This window comes from Bipolaris oryzae (genome assembly GCF_000523455.1).
Source record: "Bipolaris oryzae ATCC 44560 unplaced genomic scaffold scaffold_0, whole genome shotgun sequence".
In the NCBI taxonomy this organism is placed as follows: domain Eukaryota; kingdom Fungi; phylum Ascomycota; class Dothideomycetes; order Pleosporales; family Pleosporaceae; genus Bipolaris; species Bipolaris oryzae.
Window position 1 is genome coordinate 332,419 of NW_006911276.1, and position 19,095 is coordinate 351,513.

Below are 19,095 nucleotides of genomic sequence, written 5' to 3' on the forward strand. Positions count from 1 at the left end.
GTATAGGATGAGGTAAGAAAAAAGAAAAGAAAAGAGAATGGAAAAAAAATGCCGGATCGGGGTATCCCAAGGAATATTTCTCTCGGCCAACACAAGTGGGGGGTTTTTTTGCAAGCGAACTCAAGAATCGTAAACTCCCCCCCCCCCCCAAAAAAAGGGTTAAGATAGTATAGATAGATGTAGATGTAGATGATTTCGAGTTCTCGAACAGTAAGCGGGGAGGAGGAGGAGGGTAACCCGTATTGGCTAAAATTTGGAAAGTAGGAAAAAAAACCCCCCGAATAGACCCAGAAGCCGGAAAAGAGAAAGAGAGAGAGATGAGAAGAGAGATACCCATTAGTTCTGCAAGAAGAAATGCTATGGTGGAAGCAAAGACCGTGAAGTTCCTCATGTCATGTAACATTTCAATCATGAAGATAGATAGAGAGATTCGTCATGTTATCTTTTTCTCCTTTTGCGTTTTGGTCGTTAAAACATCGTAAGCCGTCAATCTGGCCGGGAAAAAAAGATCATCATGGATTATGATGGCGACGTTTGTCTTGGGCCCTTGGAAAAAAAAAGGGTTATGGGTGGATGTAGTAGATGTCTGTGAGGTGACTGACAAATAGCAAACTAGAAGGGAAAAAGAACAAGGTGAATTTGCCCGAAATCAATCTACTGTAAAACTTTCAGTGTCGATGCTCCACGGCTTGCTGTTCCCCTGTAGCCACGGCAACGAGCGCTTCCAGTCGTCTCATGTCATTGTTGTTGGTATTGGCATTGTTGTTCTGTTGAGCAGGTGATGGACCGAACGTCACGGGTCCCCGCTCGGAAGGCTCACGCTGTGGATGATAGCCTGAGCTAGAACTCGAGAGACTGTGGCTATGGTAGTGCTGATGTGGCTGTGAGTGTAAAGGATGGGGCCTTTCCATAATAGACGTCGCGGGCGTGGACTTGTGATCTTCAACAACAACTGGCGCCTCCACGTACCCGTTGCTATGCACAATAGCGGGGTGGTAGTCGATCATGGTCCCTGGCGTCGGCACTCCCTCACTACTGCTAGAATCCTCGGGTGACGTGCGCTGCATTGCCCGCTGTGGTTGGCTCATAGGCCCATTGTACCAAGCTTGTCGTTTGCTCTTTCGTGGAGTTTCAGGCTGCTCCTGGGACGTCCGTGGTGACGAGTTTATTGACGGGATCTGGATAGGCTGGAGGTTGGCCGGCTGTCGACTGAAGTAACCGTGCGGGGCTGTCGTTGGTCTTGCGGTACTTGTCCGGCCTGCACTGCCGGGATACTGTTGCGACCATTGCTCTCTTTGCGAACCCGGGCCGGCGATGTTCAGTCGATCGATCTCCCATGAAATGCTTGTTCGCTTGTGATGGCCCCGATTTGGCGGGGGTTCCCTTGGTGCATGGTATGTCAATGGGCGGCCAGGAGCGTCCACCTGCATCGGACTTGGCTGACGTCGAGGTAGTGTTGGCGGAGGCGGAGCATGATCAAAGCTTTCAATGCCCGGAAGTCTGGTAGTCTGTGAGGCAGCAGGCTGCGAAGTGTACAATGGTCGTGGAGCGTCAGGTGTTTGGTGATAGCCCAATCCACTCGTCGCGGGCCGAGGACCGGAATAGGTTCCCGGGTGCCAAGTTCGCCGCCTCCAGTCTGCATCGGCGTTAGAGTCGCCTTTGGACTCGGAGAAGTTGGAGACGGTAGGACTAGCGTATGCGCTGCTTTGTATGGAATATGTAGGAGGAGCTGTCGATTGCAGAGGTGTAATGTAGGTGGGAGGGCCTTGTCCAGGAGGGCCAGCAAAGGGGTTTGGGTTTGCATTGGACGAAACAGATTGTCGACGTCCTGGTGGCGGTGGTCCAGCCCAGGATACTGGTCTTGAAGTGCTTGTGGCAGGAGATTGCATAGTTGATCCAAAGTGAGCAGGGCTACCAGTGGCTGCAGAGAGGGTAGCAGATGTGGGCGTTGTAGGCGCATTAGATGGCGTGTCGTATTCAACAGGCCCAGGACTGCCCATCATGGGCGGATCATATGCACTTGCCGTGTTGAGCGATAGGCGTGCTCTGGCACTCGCACCGCCATCACTAGCCATGGCGAGAGGCGGGGGTCTGCGGCGAATATCTGGTGATTGGGCTACACTCACACTTGACATGGTGGATGTGATGCTGGAAGCTGACAAATTCCTGCTGTGGCCACGACTGTGTCCGCCTGTGCTGCCCAGTGTATTTGCACGGGAGCGGTTCCCAGGTGGGCGTACGCGGTCAGTTCGTATTTGACGTTGAAACCTTGTGCCTGTTGCGGCGAGGGATTCCGACGGGATGTCTTCATTTACATGGACAGTTTGTGCGTGTTGCCGCAGGTTGTCGAGACGAGAGAAGCGTCTGGAGCAGTGGCACTGGAAGGGTCGTTCACCCGTATGTTTACTGAGGGGCACGTTAGGAAAGTACAACAAGTCGAACAGCAGAGCACGTACCGAATGTGCCGTGCCAAATGTTCGCTCCGGGTGAAGCTCAAGTTGCAGGGCGGGAAGTCTGTGCAGAAGAAGCGCTGTCCCTTCTTCTTCTTGGACGGCCGGTTTGAGTCGCTGGTGACGCTCTCATTGTCGGATCCGTCTTTGTCGTCGTCGCCGTCGCCCATCTGTACGTCTTGTGTGGCTTTCTGTGCATCCTCTCTACTCTGCTCGCTCTTGTTGGAAGCTGACGGTGTTTCGCTCAATTCGCGGGCGGGAGTAAAGGGAGACGAGGGCAGTGGGCGCTGGCCAGCAAGTCCTGCAAATGTATTGCGTGTGGGTGTCTTTGCCGCCGGGTCTTCTGCCCGAACATCTTCCGCGGGCTTTGGCTCTGCAAAGAATCTGTTATTTGGGCGGGGTGTTGTGGGTGTTGTCTCGTCGCCTGGACGCCCTTGTGGCGGCTCCGGGACCGGCAGGGTAGTGTTGACTGCTTGAAAGCTAGACATGGTGGAGAAGATGGCGGCTTAGCAGCCTGTACTATCCTCCTCTTGTCGCGTGTGGTGCAATGTGCGGTGCGCACGTCTACAGGAACAGGGCGCGTGTTACGTCGCGGTGTGGACAATGATGAGACGCTTACCACAGGCGCGGGCGATGGGGGAGAAACAGAGGTGTAAGGTTAACGTAAGCGCAAAAGGCAGGACGCAGGCAGGAAGCTTTGAGCGGCGCGATCAGAGGAACAGTGCCGGGCGTTCCTGAAGCGGGCGGTAGAAGGCTGAAACGGGATGATGACGAATGAAGAGCGGCGTTGCAACAACATCCGGGCGCTGCCTCCAGCGAGCGAAGACAAAGGACCGGCGGTGCACAGGTGTGGTTAACAAGATACAGTGGGTCGCGGTGTGGATTTGTTATGGACGGGTCGTGGGTGGACGGACCAGGCGTGTGGTGGAGGTTGAGCAAGCACGGATGCTCGGAGTTTGGGTGGGTGGTGAGTATGATAAGGCGCGTGGTCGGATGCCTCAGGTGGCGGGGAGGGTAGGGTACAGCTAGCAGCCCCTCGTCGACGGGGTCCGGGTCGCAGTGCACACACACACAGGCACGGGAGCCGCAGAAGACGGACAGCAGTTAGGAAGGGCTGGGAGTGGTGTGTGTGGTGTGGTGTGGTGTGGTGGGGGGGGGGAAATGCAGGAGAGCGGGATTCGAGACAAAGTCACGATTGCGTCGCGGCTAGATGCGAGGAGGGGTTGGCTGGGAAGGTGGTAGTAGCAGTAAAAGTAGGGCAAGACAGTCGCAAGAGCGAGTATGGAGAGTAAGGCACAGGACGCATAGGACGGACGGCATGTTAGCGGCCTGGCACCAACACCAGCACCAGCACCTGGGCACCTGGGCTGGGGTTTACAGCAATTAGTGAGCCAGCGGCGACAAGGACCATCTGGTGTGCAGATCCCTGAGCCCGCCTATGGCATGCAACCCGTCGAGGCCCCCGTCGTGTCCGCCCGTCAGACTTGCAGCCCGCAGGCATACTACCCTCGCTCTAGTCTAGACGACGAGAGGCAGCGTAAGCCAGGCGTGCGAGCAAGTGCTGCACATCCGACTCCGACTCTGCACGCCGCGACACGCCCTTTCACGTGCCATGTCTGCGCCGTAGCCAGACAGGCACCGTTGGCTGCCCACGCCTGCACCGGCGTCCTCTGTCGGTCCCAGCAGGCCGTGGCATGGGGAGCTGCCCGTGCGGCGGCGAAGCAGTTGCAGTTGGGTTCGACGTGCATGCGAGGCTGATGCAAGGGGGGGGACTCGAGAGCAGATCCACACAAAAAAGTGTTGTACCTTTGTACCTTGCCGAAGCGAACGACTAGCATCCGTCGCTCTGCCGGACTTGAGCGACTCGATCACTGACTGGCTGTGTCGGCTCGTACCACAGCGACCCGATGCCCGGTACCCGTCGAGGTGGTGGCCGATGCTCCTACTCTTATCACTGCTGCTGGTGCTGCTGCTGGTGCTTGTTGGTGTTGCTGGCCAAAGACAGGCAGGTAGGGCGGCCTCGTCACCTCATGAGCCTGGCTGTCGAGGCGGTGGGCGATGGATGCTCTGTCGACGCCTTTTGCAGCATGCTGACAGGGCTAAGGACCAAGGCCCCAACTGGCTCGGCCACTGGCTCGTAACCCTACCCTACCCTACCCTAACACTGCGGACGTACGCGGGACGATTCCTTTAGATCGCAAGGGCCATGGTCATCTGCGCCTCTTCACCATCGTCTGTACCATACTTTTTCCTCTCCCCCTCTTGTCCTCTTGCCCTTCTTGCCTCTAACCCCCCCCGCCTCCCCTGCCACACTCCACCAAGCCACCAGACTTACTGTGTACAGGCCCCAAATTCCCATGCAAACCCCATGCACACCACAGTATTGCTATTGACACGTTGCCAATTCCATTGCCACTTGCACATGGCCTGACATGCTTATATACAAGTATCATACACAGGTGTGTGTGAGTGCGTATCTGCACATGCATTGTGTACACACATACTATTTACGTATGCAGCCCGGGCAAAGTGCCTGTCTGTAGGCGTAAGCAAGTCATACTCTGGTCCTGCAGCACAAACTCGACTCGCGTGGCGCGCATTTGTCGTCGAAAACGACCGTAGTCCTTGTGCGCCGGTAGGGACTCGCCTGGATGCGTGAAACAGGCCAAGCCAGCTGGCGCCAGCGGCGGTGGCATGGTGCATGGCCCACGCTTGGTGTTGAGGGGCAATCCTCGTACCCCCCATTACTCGCTACTACCTGCTACCACCCACACGCTAGTCTGCCCACTCCGCCTTCCCTCTTCCACCCACTACCCCGCCATGTGACGCAACCCGTCACCCTCCGTCCCTGCCTACACTACACTGCACTCCACTACAGGCACACACGCCATACAAGGTAAAAAAAAACTACTCGCCTTGCATACTCGTCTTCTAATGCATTGATGGCTTCCAAGTCATCCACACCACTTGCTTTTTGCCTCTACTCCCCCAAAATACCCCACTGCAAAGCACATGCATCATCCTTGGCCAAGCTGCTATCACACTACTTTATTCTTCGACTCATACACTCGTTGCCTATCCCCTTTTCTATCCCACCCCAACTCCAACATGCCAACCCCCTCTTCAGTCCACTTCGCCATACAATACAAGAGCGTACATCGAACCCATAACTACTTACTGCACAACCTGAGCACAAAACACGTTAGCACAGTCCTTGCACACAACATATACACACATGCACACAATCACTGTCCTACCTTTTCTCGGAGCTTGCTTATCCATTGAACAAGACTCTCGCCCTGGTCGGCTCGGTCTTCCACAAGCAGTGTTTGCGCCCACAGCTTCAGGCTCGGCTCTCCGTCCTCCTTGACAATGTAGAGTGTAGGCAGCGTAATAGACCCTACCCCCTTGGACTTGTGATCTCTCGACTTCTCCACCACTGCTCCACGTTAGAACATGCCATCTCCAATCTCTTTCCCACACCCCTGACTTACCAGCTCGCACTCGCTCAGAGTATTCATTGTCGAGAATAGGCAGTGACGCCTTGCCTTGCTTCAACTGTGTACGGTCTTCAACGCCAAATACATCCGCCAACAGTGCCGGGACAGCATCGCGTCCAATCCACCTAGTCACGTTAGCTCGTCTGCTTCACCTTCTCGCTAGCAAGCTACCTACAGGAACTGGTTAACTCCGTCATCAATGAGGTACAGACCATACGACACAATCAATCCGCTCGACAGATTCAACTGAGGTGGCATCGTAATCTGCCCAGTCGTAGGCTCAGGCACACCAGCATCATCGGGCATGTCCTAAATCATGTTAACCCAATAGCTTACTGTTTGCTCTTGGACAACGACTTACGTGCAGAGAGTAGAAACTCGGGTAAATATACTGCACAAGCAGGCGCAGGGGCAAAGTCGACAAGAGATCCAGCGCTGCTGACCGGAGATCGCTTGGGATTTGGGCGCTCTTGCGAAGACCAACGTTTTTGATCAGACCCAGGAACAGGATGGGAAGAGCGCGGAGGTTCTGGGGCAATTGCAGTCCACCACCGCCCATGCTGCCTCCTGCCAGCTCTTTCCTGTATGTTGACAGAATCTCAATCATCTTTGCCTGTAGCGCATCTCGTGCCGCATCCAGACCACTCGATAGCGCTCGCTCAACCGCCTTGTGGCTGAAATACGTCGTGATTGCCTGCGCATCTGCCGACGCATACACCGTCGCCAGGTTCTCCGTCGTCGGCACCGCAAGCGTCAAAACTCGAATGCGCCGCTGACCATTCGAAGTGGTGTGCAGCACCGCCGCCTGGAGACAGGCAAATGGCCTTGAAATTGTTTCGTCAATCGCAACTTCAATCACCACCGCCTGATCTCTCGGGTAGGCCGGGAAAGCACACAGATCCGAAGAGCGATTAAAGAAGTTTCCGTAAAAGGCAGACATCCTCAATCCAGTCGTAGCACGCACACGCAGCACAGCCTCAAGACCAATCTCGGCAGATAGGTAATCAGCAAGCTCCGTCGCAATCTTGACCACGTCTTCTTGTCTTGCCGCATTCCATCCAGGGTAAAAGTATGTTTGACCTGCCGTAAATCGAGGAAGATTACTGAGCGTAGCAACATCCTGATACGCCGATGAAAAGAGGAACATATCCACCGATACTTGATTCTTGGAGCATTCCACGGCAAACGACTTGTACCAGTTGTTGGCCGGTTGTAGGAGGCTACCTTCCTTACCCGTGCCCAACAGTGACTTGTCTTCTCGTGGGCTCAGAGCGGCATGGCCGACATTGGGCAAAGATGCGGCAATGACCGTAAGCTTTCCTCCAAGAGGAGAGATGAGCTTATGCGCCGATCGGAGAGCTGATCCTAGAGCGAACCCAGGAACGTGTGTGTTCTGGAACATGGCAGGAAGACGGTCCAGGAAAGTTTCAATGTTGTTGCGACATTGGCTAAGGCTCACAAGGAGATCTGAAGGCATGGGTAGGTAGGGCTCGTCAAGATCTGACACAACCAGCTGTTGTGGCTCATTGGACTCGCTATTGTCAGGAGGAATTCCGAAAAAGTGGAGGCCATTGTCAACTGCCATGAAGCCGATGCGTGTTCTACCGTCAGCATTGGGTATCCGGCCAAGGGCCTCCTTGATTACTCTCGAGACTACTGCAAGAAGACCGTTGTTGACTGCAGCCTGGGTACAGTCCAGAATGATGTAGTAACACAATGGTTGGGGTGGGCGAACCATGTATTCCTGTGGCGCAACAAACTCCGTGACGGCATAGTTCAGCTCGGGTCGCTGCCAGCGATCCACGCTCTTTTGCTGCGCTGCGTCCCAGTCGAATGCCTGTGGAACATCGTTTGTCAGGTTGCACATGTTGCACCTCCACCTATGGCCATGGTCTAGGAAGGAAACAAATGGGTTGATGTAGGCGCGGCATCGTCGACAACGGCTGATGATTTGGTCCTGCACTACAGGTATCGGATCTTCAGAATCGTGTAGACTAGCATATGGGCTTATGACCAAAGCAAAGGGCAATTTGCTCTTCTTGAGTAGGTTGTGGTTTGTAGGGATGGTGTTGAGCGTACACCGCACATACTTGCTAGATTCGTTCGCAAACTCGGAGGGCGTGGCCGCAGCGTTGGCTGGTAGATTGATCGGTGGAGGAGGGTTATACAGCTCTGAGACGTGGAAGGGTTGAGCAATGAGATCCGAGGGAAACAGTTGATTCTGCTGAGTAGCCGCTGTGGGTTGCTGGACTTGAGGAGCTACCTGTCCTGGACCCAAGTTCATCTGTCCGAACTGCTGATTGAGAGCATTTGGGTCTTGAGGCGCAGGCTGTCCATATGGTGCAGGTGCTCCATATCCGGGAGAGGGTGCACCATATCCGGGCGCAGCAGTAGGGGCACCATATCCTGGTGATGGCGCCCCATACATGGGCGCGGGCGCACCATAGCCTGGTGCTACTGGAGGGGGGGCTGCGGCTGCGGCCTCTTGTGTATTCGCACCGAATTGGTATCCCGTTCCTGCTGCATAGCGGTCTCTCTTCTTGCGATCCGCCATGTTGAACGTCAGCAGGGGTTTGAAATCGGAAGAGGTGCGGGTTGAGGCTGGAAGAATGGCAGGACTGGCGGACTTGGGCGTGAATTTAGAGGTGAGGTTATAGCTCGATGTGTCTTCTTGGGGAACGGCACATTCCGCGCTAAGGGACCCCCACCAAAATGTGCACAGACCCTTGTATACCACGATATACTAGGTGGGACAAAGTGTGGAACACTCTTATCTTAACCGTCAGGCAGACACTTTACCAAAACTTTTTTTGTTACTTTGAGACACCCTTACATCATCCTAGGCAACACAGATCTCACTTCTAAATACGTGTCGGCACGAGAACGCATTTAACGACAATGGTAGGAGACACGTTTGACTAAAACATCAGATCGTTATTACTCATTAAAACATTAAAACATTCGCGCACAGCTGTCCTCCATGATTAAGCCACGTTAGCAACCTCTTGTCTAGGCGTCTGCTGATGCTGAGCGCTGACCCTGTCTGCTTCTTCCAGCGGATAAGCAGCCGATCCAGCTTTGTCGTACTGCACACCAACTGGGCTCTCGCTCCTCACTATACCCTCATTGGTAGCAGACTCTGGAACAAAGGTTCCCGCTGCCGGAGTGCCCGGCATAGCACCTATTCCAAGGTTGCCTGCATTCGAGTGGATGGGTTCAACCTCTAACTGGTAGCGGCGGAGGTCGTCTTCAGCGTCGTTAAGAACTTGACGCGCTGTTTCTCCCTCAGCAAATGCGGGATGTGCGTCTCCTGGTACTATTGGAGTGTCATCGACCAAGTTCAAGAGACGACGAGCGTGCTTCGCCAAGATTATCTGCTTCTCTGCCCGCTCAATGGTGGCTGCAAAGTGGAGGTCATAGGCCTCCTTGAACTTTTGACGGGTCTGGAAGAGTTAGCAAGAGATATTTATTGCAAAGAAATCGCCATACAATATTGTTGAGTTGTGCCTCGGCCACCAAACTCTGGGCCTCTGCGCGGACAAGCTCCTGTTCGAGCTGAACTATTTTGGTACTCTGTGGTTCCTTGTACTTCAGCTTTGCGATTTCATCAGACACCTAGAAAGTTGATTAGAACATTACGCGCCGGCGAGAACACTAGAACGTGCCTTGGCCTTGTGGTCTCGGCTGGGCTGCACTGAGCTCTCGGTATTGCGGATCTGCTTGAGGATACTGCGGTAATCCTCCAACGATTGTGCAAAGACATCCTCCTGCTCCCCAATTTCTGCAAGCAATACTCCGAGTTTGTCGGAAACATCCGAAATAGTCTCGTCCCCCGTAGCCTCACCCCATTCAGACAGCTGCTGAGCGATACTGATTCGTTCGCGCCCAGCAGCCTCGTGGGCCGTAATGGCATGATTTTCTGTCTTGATGATTTTGAACAGCTTTTTCGAAAGCTCTGGTTGTTGCGTGCCCCGGAGAGATGCCATGGTGAAGCGGTGCTTGGGGGCCGATTTCTCGCCGCTGCCGCTACCCTTCTTGGAGCGTACTGAGAGCGATCGATTCCTGAGCAGAACATGGTGGTTAGCCACGGCTGTAGGCGTAGTACACGAAATTAAGAAGACAGTAAGGATTGGTTGTTGCCATGCAATCCTGCTGAAACTTTGCCCTTGGCAAGGCACTCTCTTGCATAACAGATTCCGAGGAGTAATCAGTGGCAGATGCTCTATTTTTGGAACTGTAGAGATGCAATGCGAAATGAAGCCAAGAGGCCGGACTTACATGGTTCCAGAGTTTCACTAAACAACAGGTAGATAGCGTGACGTATAGGGTTGTCTTCTGGATCCGTTGAAATTGCTAGGTTATGCTGGCGCGTAAGTAAGTAGGCAAGTTGCCCCAGCAGGCTTTGCTGGAGACAGAACAAAGTGCAGTGTAGTACTGCTCCGCAGTAGCTTGTATGAGGAGTCCAGGACAGGTTGAGATGCGAGGATGCTGTAATGGGCGTGCTGGTGGAGAGTGAATTACTGCATAAAGCCTGGGTCTGGCGGAGGGGGGGGGGTGATTGGGGAAGTTGCGCCAGACACGGTGATGTCATAGCCGTGTCAAGCGGAAGGCGCGCAGGTTACACGCACAACCTGTCGCCGCTTCCTTTGGGTGCCGAGTGATCCGCGTGTGATGGCTATAGGTCGCAGGCTATGGGCGGCAAGAAATATCTGTCTTGGACTTTCTGATAACACTGCAGGCATAAACCGATATGTCTTGGTTGCCGTCTATCCATCCTCGACGCCGCCCGCGGAGGCGCGCAGCAAAATTTGGTGTGCAGGGCACATAAGTACATGCATGCAACCATACACAATACCCACATGGCCAGACGTCCATGTGTATGTAAGCATGCAGCTGGAGAAGAAGCACACGGCAGTTGGCGTGAAGAGCTGTAAAGCAGAGTCGAGAGCACTGACGACCATGGTGCCATGATATGAACGGCTATCCCCGTCGCGTCGCGGGTGCCGCTCCAAGTGCCGGTCTTACTCCAGTGACAGCACAGTAGTGTAAGTACACCTATAGTGTACACCTATAGTGTACTTACAGCACTTGCAGCCGTGAATTCTGGGGTAGTCTAGCCCCTGCGTACGGTGAAATACGGCCATTGCGTAATTCATAATCTCGGTCGCAATCGAGTGGAGGGCCAGTAAAGTGGTGCGTGTTTCTGCCATGTAAGAACTTAGTGTCCAAGTACTTATTACATACGCTGGAGCCATGAGTCGAGATACGAAGCTGTAAGGTATCAGGTAGACTGCTCTAGTCGGCGGACAATATACACAGGACAAACGCCCTCGACAGAACCTGGCACACACACTGTTATGCAAATTGTGAGGCCTCTGCTGCTGCTCCTTTGCGTCACCTGATGTCGAACGGTCCGATGCATACTAAAGACGGTACAACTGCAGCCACAACTCCGAGCCGGCGTTTCTTTAGGCGGGCCAATCGCTTCAGTTGCTGCGCTCCCGCAAGCGCGCTCGCCGTTGTCGCCTCCAGGGGGGCCAGGGCATATACCAGTAATTCCGCCATTTGCTAGTTAAATCCCGCTGCTACTTGGAATCCTCTCACCACAGCAGCCTAAACGAGTAGGTGTCAGCACAAGGACTAAGGCCTTTGTGTTTACCGAACACTGTGCCGTGTCCACAAGCGGAAACCCAGCGTGCATGCAAACAAGCCTGATCCGCCAATGAGCGGAGTGGAGCGCACCCGTCACTACAAACGCTAAGCCCAACCTACGTGCGGCAAGGCTGCATGCTGCGGCCCTGATTTCGGCCGCATATTCATCTATACCACGCCCGTACGATATTTGCCCATTCGTGCGGACCTTTCGTACCCATCACTCCGGCGTACAGGCTCATTTTCCCTGGAACCTTCCCCAGGGCCTCCATTTGTTTCGAGGCATCAATGGCGGTAAGGAACATTCTGTGCATTCCCAATACATGCCCATCCTAGTCGATGAGATGACCAGGATCAACACGTCCCTCGTCTATATGCAAAACCATGCCACTCTTGAAGCGCCTGGCCCTAGGCCTTTGGTAAGCAGCGGTACTTTTTTCTGCACTCTGGATGCGGTACGCGGATGGACATTCCACATGCCGATGCCTCAACCGAGCCGGCGGCCGGGCCATGCCATCAAGACGTCTCAATTCCAACGAACAATATTGCGCTTCGCCAAATCGCTCCACCTCTGTAGTATGTGAACCGCAAGGTTTGCCCGGCGTTAGAGTTGTGCAGTACTGCAATCCCCACCGCTAAGGCTTAGTGACCTCACAGCCAGCTTCTCGAACGCATCTCTTTTGGTAAACTTTGTAAGCCAGGCTCCGGTTCCACTATTTGCTTGGCCTCTAGGCATGGTGACATGATCAGCGCACACCCTTGGCATTGCGACTGCTTCCATATCACGCTGCGCTGATTCGATGCTTCCGTCCACAGCTGCGGGGCCTCGAGCCGTGTGTTGAGCAAAAAAGGAAATATCCCAGTGTGCGTTGTGTGAAAGGTCTCCGCATGCGTGGCAAGCACAGTGTAACATGCAGAAAAGAAAAACGTTATCTCTGCTACACCCAGGGATCATCAACCATCGCCATCTCTCGTGCTAGTTTCATGGCCGACCCTATGCCTAATCAAGGTAACAGATTCGTGTCAGTTACATACTTACACACATGCAGCATAAACTCTGTCCACTCGGAGATCCGATAATGCTAATCCTTACCCCAGACCTATTATTGTAAGTACACGTCCTACCAGTAGTCAACCTACCCACCAGCTCGGGATCTACTAGCACCCATGACCACGTTCAGCTGGGAAATTACCATCATGTTATTCGGTCATTCAGGACTGCCGTTTGCCAGGATCTAAACTAGCACGACGTTGAAGCACGGGCTAACCGTCCGATGCTTTTTAGCTGGCTACAACGTCCCACAGGCGGTATAAAGGGCCAACACCATCTTCTCTTCCAGGCCATCTCACGTCGCCTCAAGCAACTTCCAACATGGTACGGTCTAACGTTTTGACAGCAATTGCTGCTATTTGCCATGTCGCTCACGCTGGTTGCCCCATCATGGGTGATCAACCAATCGCCCGACGCGATGGTGCCACTGCCATGTCAACCGACGACTTCATGAAGCAGTACGAGATTGACGACAGCAAAGCCTACCTCACGAGTCCTGTAGGAGGGCCCCAGCCCGACCAAGAGAGCCTCTCGGCTGGCGAGCGAGGTCCATCACTGCTCGAGGATCAAATTCTCCGCCGCAAGATCATGAGCTTTGGTAAGAGCAATGCAGATCTCCGCATCTTACGATTCACTAACCGAGACATTTAGATCACGAGCGTGTTCCTGAGCGCGCCGTGCACGCCCGTGGTGCCGGTGCTCACGGCATATTCAAGTCATTTGGTGACTGGTCTAACATTACCGGGGCCTCGTTCCTTGCCAATTCTGAGAAGGAAACGCCAGTTTTCATTCGATTCTCTACTGTTGCGGGAAGCCGTGGCTCCGCCGACACTGCCCGAGATGTTCACGGCTTTGCTGTCAGGTTCTACACCGACGAAGGCAACTTTGGTAAGCACCATATTGACGACACACATGTGCGGTACTAACAGCCTCTAGATATTGTCGGCAACAACGTTCCTGTCTTCTTTATCCAGGATGCCATCAAGTTCCCTGACCTTATCCATGCTGTCAAGCCCAAGCCAGACAGTGAGATTCCTCAGGCAGCAACGGCTCACGATTCGGCATGGGACTTCTTCAGCCAGCAGCCCAGCACTATGCACACCCTCCTGTGGGCAATGAGTGGACAGTGAGTGGACATGTACATTGTTTGGATAGGACGATCACTAACAAGTTGTTTCTTTCTTACAGTGGTACCATTCGTTCCTACAGGCACACCGATGGCTGGTAAGAACAACCTCTCTCATGTTTAGACGAACAATATACTGACTGATTTGTCTAGGGGTGTACACACTTTCCGCTTTGTCCGTGATGACGGCAAGTCCAAGCTCGTCAAGTTCCGTTTCCGATCTCTTCAGGGCAAGGCCTCCCTGCTGTGGGAAGAGGCTCAAACCACCGCCGGAATGAACGCAGATATGCACCGACAGGATCTCTTCGAGAGCATCGAGAACGGCTACTACCCAGAATGGATCGTGCGTACCCCTAGCCTATTCAAAAACAATGATTGCTAACCTTTTGGTGTTCAGTTTGAGGTTCAAGTCATAAACGAGGAGGACCAACTTCGATTCGGATTCGATGTTCTCGACCCCACCAAGATCGTTCCCGAAGACATTGTTCCTTTCACCCCTCTTGGAAAGTTGACCCTAAACCGCAACCCTCGCAACTACTTTGCCGAGACTGAGCAAATCATGGTATGTTCCGATGCCATCTTGACGGGGTTTTCTGAATGCTTACTTCTGTGTCCCTAGTTCCAACCCGGTCATCTTGTCCGCGGTATTGATGTTTCCGAGGACCCGCTCCTTCAAGGACGTATGTTCTCGTACTTGGACACTCAGCTGAACCGCAACGGTGGTCCCAACTTTGAGCAGATCCCTATCAACCAGCCCCGTGTTCCCGTCCACAACAACGAGCGTGATGGTGCCGGCCAAATGTACATTCCTCTCAACACTGCCGCTTACTCGCCCAACACGTTGAACGGCGGTTTCCCCAAGCAAGCCAACCAGGCCGAAGGTCGCGGATTCTTCACTGCGCCCTCTCGATCCGTCAGCGGAAACCTTGTCCGCACCGTCTCCAGCACCTTCGCCGACAACTGGTCGCAGCCTCGCCTGTTCTACAACTCGTTGAGCGCAGTCGAGCAGCAGTTTGTCATCAACGCCATCCGATTTGAGACTTCGCTCCTCAAGAGCGAGATTGTCAAGCAGAATGTCTTGATCCAGCTTAACCGTATCAGCCACGACATTGCTACCCGTGTTGCGACTGCTCTTGGCATGACTGCGCCGGCACCTGATGACAAGTTCTACCACAACAACAAGACGATTGGTGTCAACCCAGCTGGCGAGCCCCTGCTTAAGATTGAGGGTTTGAAGGTTGGATACCTTACCTCTGCAGCATCCACTGGCGACAAGGGCAAGGCGCTCAAGGCCGCGCTCAAGGACAAGAAGGTTAGCTTGACGGTAGTTGCCGAGCACCTTGGCGAGGGCATTGACCAGACCTACTCTGCTACTTCGGCCGTCAACTTCGACGCCATTATCGTTGATGGTAGCGCTTCGGCCCTCTTCGCCCCCGCGGGCAGCCTCGCCAACTCCAACTCGACGGCTTCCAAGGCCCGTTCCACCTTGTACCCGGCTGGCCGCCCTCTGGAGATCCTCCAGACCGGTTACCAGTTTGGTAAGCCCGTTGGTGTTCTCGGAGCCAGCAACTCGACTCTGTCTGCTGCTGGTGTCGAGGCCGGCACTCCTGGTGTTTACAGCTTCGACTCCGTCAGCGACACGGCGGCAGTTGTTACCAAGATCACTGAGGGTCTGCGCACTTTCAAGTTCCTTGACAGGTACCCATTGGACAATTAGATAGTCCGACGTTTTCGGCAATATGTATATAGGGGGTGCTTTTACTTAGAAATTCTTGTGATGCGTACAGCAATTTGGTTTAATAGCGGGTGGTTATGTTTGTTGAAGTTTAGATCGGTCCGTTGGTGAGAAATGCAATTTTGTTCCATGCTACTACTATTCTACTGCTATTACCTGAGAAATTTGGCCAGCCGGGTGTGTGGAATGTGCCACGATTGCTTGTTTTCCACCCATCAATCGTGTAAGCGCAAAAGAGGGTAGGGTGGTGTCGTGCGCGCGCATGTGTGCTAGGTGGGTCCGAGGGATTAATGTTGGGCCACGACAAGAGCGGTCTACCAAAGTAATGAGTGTCCATGTTCTGGACTGCTCAATGGGACCCACGACGAGTAATTTCACGCCGTGGCCGAGGGCATGTCACATGGTAAGCGGCCCCAGAGAAGGTAAGTAGTCGGGATGTACACAGTAAGGACTGGAAAAGGGAGCTCGGGTGTCTGCCACGCCTCGCCACGTTCTCCACGTTCTCCACACGGCGTGCAGCCGCTCACGACGTCAACGGCGAAACGGCGAACAGGGAGTTTGCAGGACGCGGCGATGCAGTGCGTGTGCTGGGCGGCTGGGCACATACACACACCCGCACATCCGCACACCCGCACACACAAACAAAAAGGACAGACAGCATCTGGGTGTCTGGCTGAGTGGTGCTCACGCGTGGCCCAGGGCACAGTGCAGGCCATGGGGTTTGGTTTCCTGGTCTACGGCTGGTCAGAGTGGGCGGGGCTTGGCAGCTAATGCAGGGAAGGGCAGGGGAGAACACGGCAGGCCGAGATTATGGCTACCTATTACTACTCTACCGGCGCAACCCCGTGTGTGTGCTGATACAACGCTGTCGAACTCCTTACTCGACGTCTTGTCTTCTTTGCAAACACTGCGAGTTACACCCCCAAATTCACCGTACGTTTCAGCCCTGCAGGCGGCTCGCACACCACCCCATTACACATTCGGCGCGGCCTAGCTCGCTGGTCGCTCAATAATTGGCCGTCTTGCCCATCTCGCCGCTTCTTTGAGCGACGTTGCCAACACCGCCTTTGTACCCTACAAAGACAAGATACGCACACACATATATATACATACGCACAAACACGTCATGGCGACAGCAGCAGCAAGCAAGCCGCCTGCCACGAGCACGTCTCGTCGCGACGCCGCTGCCAAGACGTCGTCAGCTTCACCAGGGGCTGCAAGCCGCACGCCTGCCCGCTCCTCCACCCCGACTACCAATGGCGCCAGCGCAGTCTCGCGCACAAAATCTGTTCGTGGAGGCACCAACGGCGCTCCCGTCTCTGCACGCGCTGCCGTCAAGAAGCCTGCTACCCCCTCGAACCTGAGCAATGCGTCGCAGGCCGATGCTGACGAGGCCCGAGATGAGCATGCCGCCCTGCTTCAAGATCTCAAGGAGCGCCTGCAAAAGGTAGAGGGCGAGGCAGAAGAGCGCCAGAAGCAGATCGAGGTCCTCACTGCTCGGTTGGACGAGGCGCTCGCAGAGCAGGCCAAGCTCGAGGAGCGCGCACACGAAGAGGAAGAAAAGGTCGAGGCGCTAGAGAATGAGAAGCGCGAGCTCACCCGCCAGCACCGCGAATTCGAGGCCATCTACGAAGCCGAGCGTGCTCAGGCAATGAAGGAAAAGGAGGAGACGCAGGCACGACAGGAAGAATTGCAGGGCACTATCCAGCGTCTCAAGGAGACCATGGCGACCAAGAACATGCCCACTGGCGAGCCAGAGGGCGAGGGTGAGCAACACCTATCACGCACATGTAAGTAGTAGCGGTTCGCCGTCAACAACATGGGGTGACCACGCGCAAATACTAACTTGGTCGCAGCGAGTTTCCGCAATGCATCTTCGCGCAACAACTCTTCCCAGAATCTCGAAAATGTCGCCTCTTTCGCGCCACCCAACTCGGTGCAGCGCAGCAACTCGCGTAGCAACTCAAAGCTCATCAACCAGAAAGACAAGATCATCGAAGATCTGCGTCTAGAGCTCGCAGAGTACCAGGTAAAGATGCTTGAAGTAGAGAATGCTGGTGGCGGCCGTCTGCGCGAGCTCGAGAAGCAACTGCTGGAGACGCGCATGACCAACGCAAGGCTCATGGAGGACAATGAGAGCTTCCAGCTTCTGCTGGGTGAGAAGACCCTTAATGGAGATTTGAGCCGCGGAGATTTCTTGCGAGAGGCTTCCAGTGCCGACGACCGCTCTCCATCTCGCAGCGGCCCTTCGACAAGCCTGGCTGACGAGCTTCAATCGGCAGAAGAGGGCGACGCGGAAGTTGTTCGCAAGCTCGAAACAGAGCTCAACAGCATGAAGGCCCAAAACCAGGCCCTCACTCTCTACATCAACAAGATCATTGGCCGCCTGCTCACCCACCAAGGCTTCGAATCTGTCCTTGGCAACGACGCCGACAACGAACAAGGAGGCCCCGACAAAAATAAGGAGCTTCCACCTCCGCCACCTCAGGAGAATGAACAGCCCCAAGGCTTCCTCCAGCGCGCCAAGTCCGTGGCTATGGGTAACAAAAACAAGCCTCGGCCCCTCAGTGGCACCATGGGTCCGCCACCCCTAACCCAGCAGAGTGCACACGAAGACCCAGCCACAGCGCCCAGCATTCCCCTTACACGCTCTGCATCAAGTCGCCACCCAAGCGGCAGCCATCGCCGATCAACATCCGATGTTCCTGGCGCTGCTGGTATTGTTAACAACATGTACCGCTCCGGAGCATCCAACCCAGCTTCGCCCGGCGTGGTCTCGCCCCGTAACTCCTTTTTTGGCCTACCAGTCAACAGCGGGCCAGGTTCCAGCAACCCTGTTTCCAGAGTTCCATCTGGCCAGGGCCCTATCCCAGAGGACAAGGAGGTGGATGCTCGCACTGAGTCTTCATCGGCCAGTCACGTTGACACGCCTAGCCCGCCGCGTCAGCTTGTGCGCAGCGAGACCAGCACTAGGGTCATGACAGGCAAGGGCATGCAGCCGCTGCGCCTGGTCCAGAACGAAGAAGAGGCTATGAAGGCTCGCAAAGCTGCTAATAGGACGAGTTGGTTTGGTGGTCTCTTCGGTCAGACGCCACCTCAGCAGCAGCAGCAGCAACAGCAACAGCAACAGGACACTGCCTAGTCTGCGTCGTCAACTGGTCTGACTTGCTTGCTTTACTGGTTGGCTCTTCCTTCTTCTTACTTGTCTGATGTGACTCTTTTTCTGATCCCCCTCATGTAAGTAACTTTCATCATCACGAGCCTAACATTTTTATTATTTTTGGATACGAACGACGGCACACAACGTACGACTTAATGCAGGAAAGAAACTCAAGAAGAACGAAGTAAATGGCCAAACAAACGAGAGAATTGATTGATGGGAGGAAATATAGTTGTCCATATATGTCTACAACTTTTTTTTGTTGTTCCCAGTCGGAACATATGGGGGTGGGCGAGGGGGATTTCCAGTTTTTTTTGAGTGCACGTGGATGGAATTGCTGGAATGGAAATGAAGAGAGGAGTTGGTTTTGGGGTTTTTTATATAATCCATAATTATTTGTTTTCTACTCTCTATCCCCCTT

At 54.3% G+C, this 19,095-nt stretch overlaps 6 protein-coding genes across 6 annotated transcripts; 3 read left to right on the top strand and 3 right to left on the bottom strand.

The window, feature by feature from the left end:
• Nucleotides 1–668: 668 nt before the first annotated feature.
• COCMIDRAFT_31450 (uncharacterized protein) lies at nt 669–2,938 on the bottom strand (the record flags this gene model as incomplete). The annotated part of the gene is made up of 2 exons (XM_007683949.1): nt 669–2,406; nt 2,457–2,938. The coding sequence occupies 2 exons, from the start codon at nt 2,936–2,938 to the stop codon at nt 669–671; spliced, it is 2,220 nt and encodes a 739-aa protein (XP_007682139.1).
• Nucleotides 2,939–3,339: 401 nt separating this feature from the next.
• Nucleotides 3,340–4,208, top strand: COCMIDRAFT_21297 (uncharacterized protein; the record flags this gene model as incomplete). The annotated part of the gene is made up of 2 exons (XM_007683907.1): nt 3,340–3,417; nt 3,759–4,208. 2 exons carry the CDS (start codon nt 3,340–3,342, stop codon nt 4,206–4,208), a joined length of 528 nt encoding a protein of 175 aa, XP_007682097.1.
• Nucleotides 4,209–5,695: 1,487 nt separating this feature from the next.
• COCMIDRAFT_79915 (uncharacterized protein) lies at nt 5,696–8,504 on the bottom strand (the record flags this gene model as incomplete). The annotated part of the gene is made up of 4 exons (XM_007684029.1): nt 5,696–5,892; nt 5,945–6,075; nt 6,126–6,259; nt 6,312–8,504. 4 exons carry the CDS (start codon nt 8,502–8,504, stop codon nt 5,696–5,698), a joined length of 2,655 nt encoding a protein of 884 aa, XP_007682219.1.
• A 430-nt stretch (nt 8,505–8,934) lies between these two features.
• On the bottom strand, nt 8,935–10,138 carry COCMIDRAFT_31452 (uncharacterized protein; the record flags this gene model as incomplete). The annotated part of the gene is made up of 4 exons (XM_007683950.1): nt 8,935–9,393; nt 9,440–9,565; nt 9,616–10,012; nt 10,056–10,138. 4 exons carry the CDS (start codon nt 10,136–10,138, stop codon nt 8,935–8,937), a joined length of 1,065 nt encoding a protein of 354 aa, XP_007682140.1.
• A 2,836-nt stretch (nt 10,139–12,974) lies between these two features.
• COCMIDRAFT_79517 (uncharacterized protein) lies at nt 12,975–15,496 on the top strand (the record flags this gene model as incomplete). Its single annotated transcript, XM_007684030.1, has 7 exons — nt 12,975–13,251; nt 13,305–13,541; nt 13,590–13,779; nt 13,842–13,877; nt 13,933–14,122; nt 14,177–14,341; nt 14,399–15,496. 7 exons carry the CDS (start codon nt 12,975–12,977, stop codon nt 15,494–15,496), a joined length of 2,193 nt encoding a protein of 730 aa, XP_007682220.1.
• Nucleotides 15,497–16,640: 1,144 nt separating this feature from the next.
• Nucleotides 16,641–18,656, top strand: COCMIDRAFT_79803 (uncharacterized protein; the record flags this gene model as incomplete). The annotated part of the gene is made up of 2 exons (XM_007684031.1): nt 16,641–17,304; nt 17,371–18,656. 2 exons carry the CDS (start codon nt 16,641–16,643, stop codon nt 18,654–18,656), a joined length of 1,950 nt encoding a protein of 649 aa, XP_007682221.1.
• Between the last annotated feature and the right edge of the window lie 439 nt (nt 18,657–19,095).